Source organism: Aspergillus puulaauensis, chromosome 7 (genome assembly GCF_016861865.1).
Source record: "Aspergillus puulaauensis MK2 DNA, chromosome 7, nearly complete sequence".
Classification (NCBI taxonomy): Eukaryota; Fungi; Ascomycota; class Eurotiomycetes; order Eurotiales; family Aspergillaceae; genus Aspergillus; species Aspergillus puulaauensis.
In genome coordinates, this window is record NC_054863.1 from 964821 (window position 1) to 979226 (window position 14406).

General features: G+C 50.5%; 5 protein-coding genes across 5 annotated transcripts; 3 read left to right on the forward strand and 2 right to left on the reverse strand.

Moving 5' to 3' along the window:
* Nucleotides 1–243: 243 nt before the first annotated feature.
* APUU_70395S (uncharacterized protein) lies at nucleotides 244–2338 on the forward strand (the record flags this gene model as incomplete). Its single annotated transcript, XM_041695263.1, has 3 exons — nucleotides 244–658; nucleotides 736–877; nucleotides 934–2338. The coding sequence occupies 3 exons, from the start codon at nucleotides 244–246 to the stop codon at nucleotides 2336–2338; spliced, it is 1962 nt and encodes a 653-aa protein (XP_041561011.1).
* A 77-nt stretch (nucleotides 2339–2415) lies between these two features.
* On the reverse strand, nucleotides 2416–3222 carry APUU_70396A (alpha/beta hydrolase; the record flags this gene model as incomplete). The annotated part of the gene is made up of 1 exon (XM_041695264.1): nucleotides 2416–3222. The coding sequence occupies one exon, from the start codon at nucleotides 3220–3222 to the stop codon at nucleotides 2416–2418; it is 807 nt and encodes a 268-aa protein (XP_041561012.1).
* A 2693-nt stretch (nucleotides 3223–5915) lies between these two features.
* On the forward strand, nucleotides 5916–8625 carry APUU_70397S (uncharacterized protein; the record flags this gene model as incomplete). The annotated part of the gene is made up of 4 exons (XM_041695265.1): nucleotides 5916–6006; nucleotides 6053–7680; nucleotides 7730–7834; nucleotides 7888–8625. 4 exons carry the CDS (start codon nucleotides 5916–5918, stop codon nucleotides 8623–8625), a joined length of 2562 nt encoding a protein of 853 aa, XP_041561013.1.
* Nucleotides 8626–9159: 534 nt separating this feature from the next.
* TIF6 (translation initiation factor 6) lies at nucleotides 9160–10150 on the forward strand (the record flags this gene model as incomplete). Its single annotated transcript, XM_041695266.1, has 5 exons — nucleotides 9160–9194; nucleotides 9248–9319; nucleotides 9380–9466; nucleotides 9531–9719; nucleotides 9790–10150. The coding sequence occupies 5 exons, from the start codon at nucleotides 9160–9162 to the stop codon at nucleotides 10148–10150; spliced, it is 744 nt and encodes a 247-aa protein (XP_041561014.1).
* A 976-nt stretch (nucleotides 10151–11126) lies between these two features.
* set2 (SET and WW domain protein) lies at nucleotides 11127–14308 on the reverse strand (the record flags this gene model as incomplete). The annotated part of the gene is made up of 4 exons (XM_041695267.1): nucleotides 11127–11798; nucleotides 11849–11929; nucleotides 11981–13599; nucleotides 13783–14308. The coding sequence occupies 4 exons, from the start codon at nucleotides 14306–14308 to the stop codon at nucleotides 11127–11129; spliced, it is 2898 nt and encodes a 965-aa protein (XP_041561015.1).
* Nucleotides 14309–14406: the final 98 nt, after the last annotated feature.

A 14406-nucleotide genomic window follows, 5' to 3' on the forward strand; every position in this document is an offset into this window, starting at 1 on the left:
GCTGGCACTATGAGTTGATGAATCACATTATGAATATTTACCTTACGCTATTTCCCTCATTTAAGTATAGCAAAAACGTAAACTCTGCCCATCGTTTCCATGATACAGATTTGTAGAATATCGGCGTGGTAACAGGCAGGCGGGCCATTCCCGCCAAGACCCGCTCCAACTTCATCCGATAACAATAAAGAAGAATCCTGTCCCAGGCAACTTCCACACCCCAACCGGCACAATCACCCCTCAATGCCTCTCAATCTCCGCGGCTCGCTCCCCAAGAGCATACCGCGTAAGAGGAACTCAACGACGAAAACACTCCACTCCTGTCCGTCCTGTGCCAACACCCAGCAACATAGAACCCTCTCCACGCGTCGGAGCAACCACCACGATGCCGTCTCCTCTCCTCGACTCCGTGCGGGAGTACAATCGCAAACGCAGCTGCAGAACCTAACATCACGCCCACAATCCCTCGCAAACTCGAAATTATTCTCGACCGCCCCATCAACTATCCACACAGCCCGTCATGTTCCCCCGCGATTAAGGGAACTGTACGAGTCCCTCGCGCATATTCCGAGCGTTGCGCCAGAACAAGTGAATATAAGTCGCCTGCAATTGGCGCTACGTGGATTAGAATCGGAAAATCCTTTGATAAGAGTTGCGGGTATGTCTTCATAGTTCCATCCTAGCGATTTTGGTTCCTGTTGGTGTGAACTGCTTGTTGACTTGTTGGGTGGACAGTTCTTGGCTTAAACGATGTTTCTTCGGCGCGAAAACTGGTGAGGCTTTTACTAGCTGATCCATTGAAGGGGAAAGAAGATTGGGAAGATATGCTGGATTCGGTTTCTGAGCAGGGGGGGTTAGAGAGAGGTTTGCTGATTAGGTATGCAATCCTTCACGTTGATTTCTTCTTTTGGTTGACCAGGCTAACTGTCGCAGATACGGGGAAGTTTCGGAAAGTATCTCGAACCACCTTGTGCCTACTATCTCAGTACCGTCGCAGGTTTTAAAGAAGGGCAATTTGGAAATCTTGGTTACGACTCTAGGCGCGGGAGCCGACACATCCGCTGCGCAGCTGACGCCGGATACGTTTTTGGTGCCAACGGTGACCATTCCCACTTCGCATACAGGACGGCATAATATGGTGCGATATCCAGTGCACAGGAGCATTGTGTGCGCGCAAGGAGTGGATGGATTACTCTCTTACAGTGGGTTGATTGCTCAGTCTGACATAAAGAAGGAGGCAGATTCCATATATGCGGCTGTCGAGATGGGGGTTACTGGACCTATCAATGACGATCGGATTAGTTTTGTGGATACCAACAGGGCGGACGAAGCCCTGTCCAAATTCCGCGAATCTGTGCGAAATGCCGCCCTGTATGAACGTGGATGGAATAGCAGTGGGGTGCAGCCAGTTGTGGACTGGTTATCGTCTGCTCGTGGCAAGGAAGGGAGTCTAGTTCCATCTTTGAGATCACTTATAAGTTCCCTGGTTGATGCCGCAGAGCAAGGCGTTGTGGCACAGGAAACTAAGAGAGTCCGGGAGCAAGGGGAGGCCTCTGTTTCGGAAGATGTTCGAGCAGACCTTGACCAAACTGTTTCCGCGTTGGCTGAGAAGGGACATACGGAACTGCGCGGCGCGCTTGAGGAAGGGTTCGCAACGAAGAAATGGCGTGGTTTGGCATGGTGGAAGCTATTCTGGCGCGTCGACGACGTGAGCATGATTACCTCCGAGATCCTAGAGAAGAAGTATCTGCGTCGCGCCGAGAAGGACGTGATTTGGACCGCTGGTCAACTCGCGCAGGCTGGCCTGCAGGAACCGACAGCGCAAGAGTCGGTAGACATCAAGGCTCCCACGGAGGGGGTAGTTGAGAGTAGAAGCGGAAACGTCTCTGTGGCTGTCGTGGAGCCCCCGAAAGAAGAGAAAATGCCATGGCCCACGCAAATCACCAAGAGTCGCGCGCATCTACTCAACACCACGGTGCCATCGCTACAGGCAATAGCACAACGCCTGGTGCTCTTCAGCTTATCGACGACGTCACTGACCTCTACTCTCTCCCTACTGACCTACATCTCGCTACCGGCAGCCTCGGTATACGATACCTGCACCTTCGCAGCTGTCGGGCTGATATACTCGCTGCGCCGACAACAGCGGAAATGGGAAGCGGCACGGACATTCTGGGAAGAAGAAGTGCGCGACAACGGCCGAACCGCTCTTCTCAAGACAGAAGAGCAGCTGCGCAAAACCGTCCAAGAAGGCGGACGGGTCCAGCTCCCCGTAACGGCACACGGGGCCCGAAGAGCGATCACAAAGGCCCGCGAAGCGCTCGACAACGTACACTAGACTAATACCAAGAAACATGTATCATATCCCAATTCAATCACCGTAATCATCACCCCATAGAATCCTCCTCTTAAATCTTAAGAAAGCTCAACACTCCCCTCCGGGACACCCTGCCAACTGCGTAACCTTCTCCCAAAGAACCGCATTATGGGAAGCATCTCATCTCGACTCCGCGGCATTGTATCCCCACGCCTCCTATATCCATGCATCTCCACAAACTGGAAGACATCCTTCGTCCTCTTCATCGCAGACTCCGTCACAACCTCCGAGTCCCGGCCTGCAACCACCAAAACAGGCGTCCGGCTCTTCCCCTGCTCACTACCAGTAGTAGTACTCTTATTCCCAGCCAGCGAAAGCGGATACGCTGCACCTATAGAGATAATCCCAGCTAATTCCCCTCCTTCAGATCCAGACCCATTACCTACCCCCTCCGCAAATATCCTCTCCGCAGCAACGAGACCCGCCATGCCACCCTGTCCAAACCCCAGCACCATGATCTCACGCAACTTATATCCGCATTTCCCAACAAGCACGGTCTGTATGACGCTCTCAACGAGGAGTTTTGTGGTCTTCGCGAATCCTGCATCCATGTCTAGCGCGCCCGTGCGCGAATCGAAGTTTATATCATCGCCCCAGTGAAAGCCTGGGATGTCGAGGGGGAGCGGATTGGGCGCTTGGATTGTGAGGACTGTTGTTTCGGGAAGCGCGAGCGAGACTCCGAGGTTTGTGAAGGCGGCGTGGGTGTCGCCGAGGCCGTGGAGGAGGAGGAGGATGTTTGGTGGTGGTCGCGATTGGGATTGGGATTGAGGTGATGGTGGTGGCCGGGTGAGGGTGAATGTTAGAGAGGATGGGAAGTCGGATTTTGTGGGGGGTCGGGTTGGCATTTTGTGATCTCTTTTTTTTCTTGATTCGGAATTGGTAATTGAGGGTGACGAGGTGGTAGTATATCAGAAGCGCTTCAAGGTAGTGTTTATTATGTTGAGACTAACAGTACAGAAAACGGTATGAAATCGATCCAGCTTTGTTTTATTTTTTGTCGCTCGGATTTTTCGGGTTACTGTAGTACGAGTAGTAGATGACGTCGTCGTAGTGAAGAAAAGGGCGGTGAGCAGCGCAGAGGGGCTTAATTCTGCCAGATGCCGTCTGGAGATTGTAGTGGTATGACAAAAGTATTCAATATTGGCGAATCAAAAGGCCAAGAACACTGTCACTAAGCCTAACACAACAGACAGTCAGGTTAGATATAGCGAATACTTTCGTGATGCCACTGTAATTGAAAGTTAATTATCGACTTTTCTGACCTTTCCTTCTATATTAACTAGATAAACTGGAACGAGTTCTTGTATTTCTCTCATAATTGTTTGATAGTACTTTCTCTACCGTAGGTATAGTCCATCCGGGATCCCTTCTTTCCTCACAACACTCACACTTCCCGGACATGCCCCAACCGCTAGAGTGGATTTCAACACAGCCTCCAGAATGAAGCTTACGCCAATAATCTCTCGCACAATGGGCACTAGGAAGTGTACTGCACATGTATCATTTGGCATGCTTGATATCGCATGTCCATAGGGTATGATTGAAGATTGGATTATCATCGACTGCGCGACTTCTCCGCCAGATAGTGGTATGTACTGTAACTAACTTAACTATATGTCGATTATCCTGACTAAACCTTCTGACAACGTGCTAGGATACTCCGAGCCGAGACTATGGAATGCCGTCTTTACCGATGATTATACTAATTTGAGGGTATATGATCACCAGGAGGAGCTTTTAAGTATTCGTCTGATAAATTAAGATGGTGTCAACAGCCTGCCCGAACTCTGCCTGGGATTTGCCCTAATGAGCTTTCCCGTCAGACTACAGAATAGCTTAGTTATCAATATTGATTTTACTACGGAGCATGTAAACCCAGCGCTTAAACTGAATAAAAGCAGGCGTCAGAGTAGGGTGGAGGAGGCATCGTGGGCCAGCACGGACACCTCGGTTAGGAATTGAGGACGATCTCAACCATAAGACTAGATGTTGGTAGAAATTGGCATTGAGCTGAGATTAAACATTCATAGTTATAACATGTGGAAAAGTGGTGAGAAAAGTGCAAGGAGGGCGAGATGATTGTAGTAGAGAGAGATGGCTCATAAAGCGCAATTATTTTGCGAACCGAACAACAATTTGTTCCATAACTGAGTCGGTTAGAGTGTCTTGCTAATGACGCGAAAGTCGGGCTCCGGGACCATTCTTTTTGCATCACAACTTTTGGTGGTTACCGTGATGGGAAAAGAGTATTTCTGGACAGAAAAGGACTTTGCAGATAGATTGGTTGAACTCAAAAGGGAATTGTTAAAATGCAATGTATAACTACGGTAGACCGTAAATGTCATATACTACAACGGCCCATCGGAAACCTCTCCTCTACCGTACAGTCCACTTATCCTCATCATCACGCCTTCTTCTTCCTTTCTCTCCCATTCTTCCTCTGGCGCGCCGCTGGGTTGATGAGATTTCCACCGGCAGATTAGCTCTGTCGCGCTTCTTTCCTGCTGTCTCCACTTGGTCTTTTCCCATCGCCCCATCCCTTCTTCCCTGCTGTCTTTCCCCTGTCCTGTCATCAACAACACTGCCTTGTCCGCAGTCGTAGGAGGTCTGCTACGCGCGGCGACAGCGATAGTTTGACTGTCTTCTGTTCTGCTGCTTCTATTGCTTTTCTTCCATCAGAGCGTCTCTGCATTTGCTCTGTTCTGGGCGCTCTGCGCATTGACGGGACTACCAGTTTCTACATCCGGAGCAGCGTTAGCCTTAGATTGCTCCCGTCTACTTCTCCGTAGTGGACTAAGGCCGACTCTCACCCGCTTTTTACTTCCTTCATGCTTCTCATCCTCCCCAGTCGTCGATCAACGCATCAATTCATCGCTTTCCATCTCCGCCTCTTCCACGCCTCTGTATCTTTTCAGCCTCTGTCGCGCCTCTGTTCTCCTCGCCGAGGTAAGGTTCTCTCCATTTTCTCTCTTCGTCTCGAGGTTCTCTTCCTGTCCTCCCCGTATTCGCCTTCCACGCTCCTCTTGCACCGCATACTGCCTGCGCCGTGCCCTTTCTTTTCTTTTGCTTTTTCTCGTGCTCCCCGTTGGCTTTGTTTTTATTTCATTTGACCTCTCCTTCTGGTGTTCTTCCACCATCCACCCCATTCATTAGAATTGGGATATGTCTGCTGAATGTATCGACGCCCATTTGCTCCTCCCTTCCTTCTCTGATACTTTTTTTTTCTCGCTTTTTTCCCTACTGTTTGCTCCTCTGGAATAGGCGACAAGCGCCTTGTACTCCTGCCACTAAATTCTATTCATTTCTCCCAAGTAACACTTTTCTCCTGTGTTCCTCTCAATTTTTTCTATCTTGGTTGTGTTTCTCCCTCCACATTGCCTCGTCTGTCTTCACACTTTTTTCCAAGCCTCGCCCTTTCATCCTTCTTTTATTCCTCTACACAAGTCCCAAGTTCATCGCTGTCCATCCGCGAGCTCTACGAATCTCTTATCCACAATCCTGAGCACTTTCAAACTAACAACAATCTCAGAGGAACACGATGGCAGGAGTCAAACGAAGGCCTGATGCTGCTCACAGCTCAGCCACTCCATCCGCCAATAATACAGCCGCCATTCCCAACACCCCCAAAGGTGAGTTTGTACCTCGTACTATTATTGCGGCGCTAATATTTCGTAGAACCTGCTAGCAATGATTCTCCCAGCACTCGTGTGACTCGAAATTTGCGTTCGAGCCGAGATGCGCGTGCCAGTCAGAATGATAATGCTAAGATTGCCAGCACCGGTACTAGCAGGGGCGCTAGCATTCAGAATAACAACGCCACCGACAATACCAGCAACGTCACTAACAAGCACGGTACCAATCGACCGTCGCGCGTTATAACGCTCAAATATGGGCCTGGTAAAGTCAGTCTAACTCCGGCGACTCCGGCGGCCGCCGCGGCCACTACCAGTGTTGGCGCCAACACTCGTGAAACGCGGAACAGTCGAGCACGGGCTGCCGCTTCTGCCACCCCTGCGGCTCCTGCGGCTCAGCCCAATTCAAATCGGTATGATGGCACACCGTTCGCCTCTGTGGCTCCCGAGACGCCTCGAACTAAGCGCGTCAAACGGGGCTCGGTGGCCGAAGAGACTCCCAGAAGTACGAGGCAGTCAACAAGACTCAAGAGCAATGCTCATGAAATACCTACCGAGAATGGAGCCGCAGATGCTTCAGCTATATCCAAACCATTGGAAACTAGCCCTCTTGATTCTGTTGCGTCCAATACGAGAACTAGAAATCGCAATCGGCAAACTGGGGACTCTGGTACCAACGTATCTACTCGCAGTCGTCCCTCGACTTCGGTCGCCAAATCTCCCTCTCCCGAAGACGCCACTTCAGAAGCGGCTGATGCGCCAGATCCAATGAATGTTGACACCTTCCATGACACAGAACCAACTCCGCCAGCCGAAGAGTCACCAAAGGGCACTGTGTCTTCCGGTCAGCAGAACATGATAGAAGGGTACGGAGCTCCCCAAATCGAAGGGGACCTAAAACCGGTGTCAACCAGGTCGAGCCCAATTTTGTCGCGAAAACGGAAATCTCTCGAGTCAGATGATCGCGGAGCCGTTTTGTCAACCTCCAGCTCACCTAGCAAAAAGCCAAAATTAGAGGATGCCATGCTGGATCGTGCATCTGAACGGGCACTGCAGAATGGCGATGAGCGCCGACTAGAAGATACATTGTCTCAACCCGATGACGTCGCAACTTCGAAAGCAGATGAGGAATCTCGCCAAATCACTGAAGAGGCTGAAGATTCTACCACGCCAGACAATGCTACGGAGTCAACCATTGCAAAAGCAACTCGTGGGGGTCGTACTCGTGGCCGTGGTCGGGGAGCTCGCAGCAGAACATCGGCGCGATTTGGAGTGAATAGGCGAGGGCGTGGTGGGACCCGTGCTGCGCGATCTGGGCGCACTGGGCGTCAGAACGACCGTTCCAGTGACATAGAGTTCGAGCGTTCACCCTCACCAAGTGCAGCTACTCAAAAGCTGAGGGACCGCCAGCGCGAATTGGACAAGGCGTTCAGAAGGGTGGCTGCCGCCCAGCGATTAGCATTGGCAGTTCTTGCTACACAGTCTGAGAAACGCCTGGCTCGTGACAAGAATGCGCATAAGGCCGTGCCCGAGTATGAAGACATTAAGTTGGAGTTGAAGGCGCAATTGCGCGAACAGCAGGATATTTTGAGACGAGAATATGATCTCAAGGTAGCACAGGAGAACAGGATCTTTCAGGCTAACAAGGAAGCTATTGAGGAGCGGTGTCAGGTTAGTATAGCGGGCTCCCACTCTTAGAACTGACTAACAATTCACAAAGACCTCGGCTCGTAATATCCAGGAGGAACATCTTCTTACGAGTCATGGTGAATACATGACATTTATCGAAGGCCGTCGCGCGGCGGAAGACGATGAGCACACTGAGGTATGTCCCTTCCCATGGATGAATCTGACTACTTCTAAAACAAAATTCTGCAGACCGACGGCTCTGAAACAGAAAACGAACGCGGACGGCGGGCGCCTGTTACTCGTGAAATATACCGCGGATTTAACTCCTCGTTCGTGCGTAACCCAGCTGGTGCAGCGTCCTACGAACGTGCTGCACTGGGCTGGGATGGCTTTGTCCAACGAGCCAAATTGGGCGACGATATTAATCCGCAGATGAAGGAGATAAGAGACGCAGGTCCTTTTGCCCGACTTTCTGGCAGTGAAATCATAAATCTGTTGTTAGAAGCCACGGGAATCGTTGAAGTGCCAGATGGTGTTGCCGTGAGGGAGTATCATCATCCTCCATCGGTTGAGGATGTGCGGCCTACAGCACTAGCAGCCCTGGCGGATGTCGCTACTGCTGAGGTCCCCCGACCTGCCCTCTCACAACATACGCCGCGCCTTGCACCGCATCGCGCCATCCTTCCTCAGCCTCCTCAACCGCCGCCCATACACCATGCACATCCTGAACCTCCCCGGCCATTCGTGCTGCCTCCGCCCACGCCCCGAGGCCAACCGAGGCGGCTCCTGCCTGCGGGACAGCAGATTCCGCCGATTAGTGAGCCTCTTGGCCTCCCTGATCCATTCTCGCCCCGGGGTGGACCTCCGCAGCTTCCTCCTCCGCCAGGCTCCAATTTCCAACGGCCTCCTCTACCAGGCTACTTGACCGGCCATCACCACCCAAGTATATATTATGCGCCGCCACCGCCACCTCGACCACCGTATTGAGATGTTTTGAATTACCTAATTACCACCTGTTCTACTAGATTTATTGGACGCCGGGATTCTGAGATAGCAGGGACTGCGGCGTTGGTTAGGCTGGCTATCATGTACTGCATAGTCTGGTATTTAATTTTCTTCATCATTGAGAGTTTCCTCCGCCTTTTAGAAATAGGGATGACACTCAGAGTGGCTCAGAATGAGTCACAGCGGAGCGGGAGATGACTGCATAAATGACTCCTTGGGCTCCGCCATATCAGGATTAGTTAGGCAGGCGGTGTGACAGGAGCTTTTCTGCTTTTTTGATTTTTGGGATTCAACCTTGTCTGCGCTGGTATATCTACCTGCCCCGTCACTTTCTTCATCTTGCGGTGAATTTCTCATCTTTATTCACTAATATCCATAAACTCCCTTCTGTCTTTGTCCTTCTTCATTCCCTCCTCACCCTACGCACTACAGTGCCCTCTCACCTCTCCCGCCGTACCCCGCTCTCATTCTTAGACGATCTTTTCCCCTCAGTTCCTCGCATACAAGCACTCAATCATGGCTGTCCGTGCTCAATTTGAGAACTCCAACGAGTGCGTCTCCTTGTTATCGTCAATCCGGGCCAACAGAGCTAATTGAATACCAGGATTGGTGTTTACTCACGGCTTACCAACTCATACGCCCTCGTGGCCGTCGGTGCTTCGGAAAACTTCTACAGGTATACTCTTCTGTTGTTTGCCGCAGTTTGGAACAGTTCCAATGTTAACTGGTGACGCAGTGTATTCGAAGCCGAACTTCAAGACGTCATCCCCATCTGCCATGCCACAATCGCAGGAACGGGCATCATCGGTCGTTTAACCGCAGGGTGCGTTGCCCTTCATATCGAATATTGTATGCTTATATACTGGTACTGACGGACTCGTGCGCAGAAACCGCAAGGGTCTCCTCGTCCCTCAGACAACAACAGACCAAGAACTACAACATCTGCGAAACACTCTCCCAGATGCAGTCAAAGTCCAACGTATAGAAGAGCGTCTCTCTGCGCTCGGAAACGTCATTTGTTGTAACGACCATGTAGCCCTCATTCATCCCGATTTGGAGCGTGAGACGGAAGAAATGTATAGTCCTCCTCCCTTCGGAAAAGAAAAAAAAATGGACCTCGAAAGAACGTGTGCTAACAACTACCAGCATCGCCGACACCCTAGGTGTCGAAGTATTCCGTCAAACAATTGCCGACAACGTCCTAACAGGCTCCTACATGGCTCTCTCAAACCAGGGTGGTATCGTTCACCCCAAGACCTCGGTCCGCGATCAGGATGAACTCTCCTCCCTCCTCCAGGTCCCCCTCGTCGCTGGCTCCGTGAATCGCGGTAGCCCCGTCGTTGGCGCGGGCTTGGTCGTCAACGACTGGCTTGCCGTAACGGGTCTGGACACAACTGCTACAGAGCTGAGCGTTATCGAGAGTGTATTTAGGCTTGGAGAGAACGGACCGGGTGGTATCGGGCAGGGAGCTGCGAATAAGGAAAGTATTGTGGAAAGTTTCTATTAAGCTTTCTTCCTTCTTCCTTGCTCCCCTCTTCCCTCCTACTTCTACACGGCTCTGTCTGTTTCTTTTTGTCCCGTTTTTCATGTCCCTTCGCTACGATACGTTACGTGCATACTTAACGGATGGGGTGTTTTTGACTTTGAAGTAAATAGCTTTATAGTATGTACGGGGTAGAAATGGAATAACTGCAGTTTCATCTGCAGCGAGGTACATGCTTCACTGGTTCATCTTTCTTCATTCTCTAGCTGTAGTAGTGCCGGTGTTTGTGAATTCCTGTCACGAATAAGGCACGCAATGCCGTGTTGGCTTCTAGGCATACGACCAGAGTCAATACAGTGAGTGAAAAGACTAGGTGTAAAAGTAGACGCAATATATATAGCACAGAAAATAAAACCCCCATTTTTTATTTTCCCGTGTATCTTAAATCAGTTAAGCCTAGCATCCCCTTCATTCCCTAATACTAGGAGGTGGTTGTTTATACAATGCAGAATGAATAAAAGAAACCCCCAGATCAATCGTCAACGCCTCCCCCCGTGCTTCTTCATTTTAGAAAAACAAGCGTAGTATGAATGCATGGGACCCTTCCAGCTCGCTGTGGTGTAGTTAAAGATATAAACCGATATAGCAATCAACGGTAAGAAGGTATGAGTATGGGTATTGAAGGTGGCAATGGAACAGAGAAAACCAAGGAAAGAAAAGAAATGTTACGATAGTAAGTAATGAGGGCGGATGATGATATATGAAAAAAAAAAAAAAAAGTCAGCCCTGAGAATATGTAAAAGAGAACGCCTCAACCCCATGCAATGCTGCACTAACCCTGATCATACCTAGTAAATGACCATTCCAAAACAAAGAAAAGAAAAAGAAAAGAGCCTGAAATAATCTAGACATCGTACTAAACTCCATCCCACGTAGCAATTAAATAAATTAGAGAGGATAGTTGTGTAAAAGGGTGATAAGTATTGAAAGAAAACGGGTTCTATACATTTCCCTTGATGCCGATATGAGTCTGGTGAGACCGGTTCATTTTGCTGTATCCTTCGAAGTCGTGTCCGTTCGGGTCTGTACTTGGGTCTGGAGGGTCGGCATCTTCTTGCGGAGGCGGAGGCGGAGGAGGCGGAGGAGGCGGTGTTGGGTTGCCGACCAGAACAACCTCGTCAACATCAGCGTCAGGCTCATCGCTCCTAACGCTCATGTCGTCGTCGTCGTCGTCGTCAGCATCATCGTCGTTGGGAGCCATGGCAGGCGGAGGGGGTGGTGGGGGAGTTGACGAGCGCTGTCGCTTGGTTGACGAAGTTGGTGTGTCGTCTGGGGTATCCCCATTACCGACGCCAAGTTCGTCTCTCTTTCGTTTAACACCACCAGCCCCTGTCTTTTCCATACTACCTTCGTCGTCTGACATCTTCGCATCTGGAGTTTCGTCCTCGCCGTCGCTCTGGCCACCGGCTGGTGTCGCAGGTTTCTTATCTGTTCCGTGTTCTTCGGTAACTTTCTGGGTTTTGCGCTGTTCGTGGGCCTGGTGCTTAGCAACAGCCTTATCGAAGAACTCTTTGCAGAACTTTTTGACTTTCTTCTGTTGTTTGTCGTCGATCTTCGTAGGATCCTCGACTCGATTGTTTTTGAAATCTGAGTTAACTAGCTTTTTCGCTACCTGCAGCGGTTTTTAGCACTTGGACGACGGCGAGAGACAAGAGCACCCACATCTTTCGCGTATCGTTTAAGATCATCTTTGGGAAGCTTGTGCTTAAACTTATCAACGACGTATTTTATGTGGGGAAAGAGCTATACACGTTAGTTTTAGCCACGGTTGGTCTAAAACAGGGACTAACTTACCGTGTTTTCGTAGAGCTTTTTCTGCTTCTCTTCACTATAGTTCTTCCACTTTTCTTGCCCATCTTTGCTCTCTGGTGTAGGCTTAGATGGCTGAGGGGTAGCAGGAGTGCCACTTTTCTCTTTGGGAGTCTGCTCCTTTGCGTTCATGATACCGTCAATGATATTCTGAAGGGCTTTGTCTCTCGACTCTTTCGGCGGCGGTGGCGGTTGAGGTGCCGGCTTTGTTGGTCGTGTCCAGGTAGTATCGCCCCGAGCGGAATAGTAGTATGTCCTGCCATTTGACTCAGCCGCAAACCACCCCTGTGGGAGAGGTTCGAACCGTCGGCGGAACGGGCGAGGGCCATGATGGTGGTGTGGGTTTCTTGGGCCTTGGCCACCCCGTTTTTGTGCTGCTGGCCCGCGAGGAGCCTCGATTGATCGAGATCGAGATCGCGATATAGACCGTTGCTGTCGCTCGTCTGAGACATTCTCTCGTCGCTGGAACTGACTGACAGCCGGCGTAGAGGCATTGGGATCTCGCTTCATACGGGGAATGCGGTAACCGACTTCCAAGGTCGACCAGAGTTGCAATAGCACAGTCGCCCTTTGCTCGACTCTTTCGTCACCGCAGCTGGTTAGCGGGTGAATCGTTGACTCGATTTTCGAATCAATGATTTTATTACGCGTTAGCCGGGGAAACTTGTCCAGGATGTCCAAGACTTGTAACACAACGTTATAATCATCCTTCCACATGCTGAGTTGAGAGTTGAGAATTTGGTATCCATGCATTTTCACTACCCGGTTGCGCACACGTTCATCATCACAACGTTGAATGCGCCCAAGAAGCTTGACTGCAATCCACTTCTCCTTGCACTGCATAAGAGCCGCCATGACTTTTGTAACCCCACTCTCATCCAATGATTTGGGTTGCACACTGTCCACGTATTCTTCATCGTCTTCGCCCATCTTCTTCTTCCGCGGCCGCTTTGCAACGGCAGTATCCCATCCATCGGCGTCATCAATGCCCAGGGCTTCAATTGTCGCATTTGGCAACTTCGTTCCCCGCTCTGTCTGAGTCTTCCCACCAATAAAGCCCGTGCAGTTGGGTTCACCGCAGTAACACGGCTGGGGATCTGCACCATACCGATCCACATTGTAATTGAAAACTAGTTCCTCGCCGGCTTGGATATGGCGTTCAGCGAAAATGCCCATGCGGAGTTTCTCTCCAACAACCCACTTATCGACATAACAGTTGGGATTGCAAGAGTGATTGCAAAAACGCCCAAGGTTTCCCTTCTTAGTTGCGTCCACGAATTCGCCCTTGCTAAGGGACATGAAGTAAAAATGTTTGATCCCCTCTCCGTCATACTGTCTCATGCGGCGATGGAACGGACCTTCATTAATGACCTCCCCGACGTACTCGAAAATAAACTGATGCGGCCGCAGATCTTCTTCAGCGCGGAGACCATAGCCCTTCTTGTCGGTCTTGATTACAGCCACGCGCGCATATTCTCCTCGCTGGAATCGTTGGTTCTGGCAATCAGGTCCACATCCACAGTCGCCCATGCACTCAATCTTCGTCGCGCGGTTGATGCAGTCTGAGTCCTCTCCACAAGCTCGATTCGTAGCACTAGTGGTATCTAGGCGATTTAGTTAAATTAAATAGAACAGAGTTTGAGATAATGATAACTTAAGCGTCGGCAACACGAAAACAGAACTTATCGAGTTCTATTCTGCGAGAAAAGGCGAAAAAGGCGGGGGCAATGCAGCATGAAAATCAAAACTGCTCAGACAACAAACAAAGCGAACAAAAGCAAACTCACCCCATTCTTCCGCACAATCACACTCCATTGCATGTTCCGTATAGCCCATGTATTTATTGGCATACTGGCAGGCTTCGATCACTTCAAATGTCTTTTGAGCTTCCTTGGTACTGTCCGGCAGGTCCAGAAAAAGTCGTGGTGGTCGCGGAATGACCTTTTGTGAGGAGTTACGAGTCAACTTTGGAGGTTGTCCCGGTTCCAATTTGACGGTGATACCTCCTCCAACCCTTTCCGTACCGGACGTATCATTTCCCCCCTCTCCCTTCAGATCTCCTTCAACTGTTTCCGAATTTTCGCTCTTGGCCGGAGTGCGGGAGGAGGATCGAGATTTCGCTAGGGATGTGGTAGCTCGTTCGCTCTTTATCCCAGGCTCTGGCGATGCGGCTTGGGAGTCGGGCTTCATTGTAACCCCTCCACCGTTGAGAATCGGAGCATCGGAGAGATTATCTGACGGCTCTAGTTTCATCGCTGTAACTCCATCGGCAACAAATTCTGACTGAGAGTCCGCGTTGTCATGAGTTGACATGACGACACGGACGGGGCGCGCAAAACTATCAGAGCCAGAGACGGCGTCGCACAAGGGTCCAAACGGAGGTCGGTGTTGGACCCAGAAGATTAGGGCAA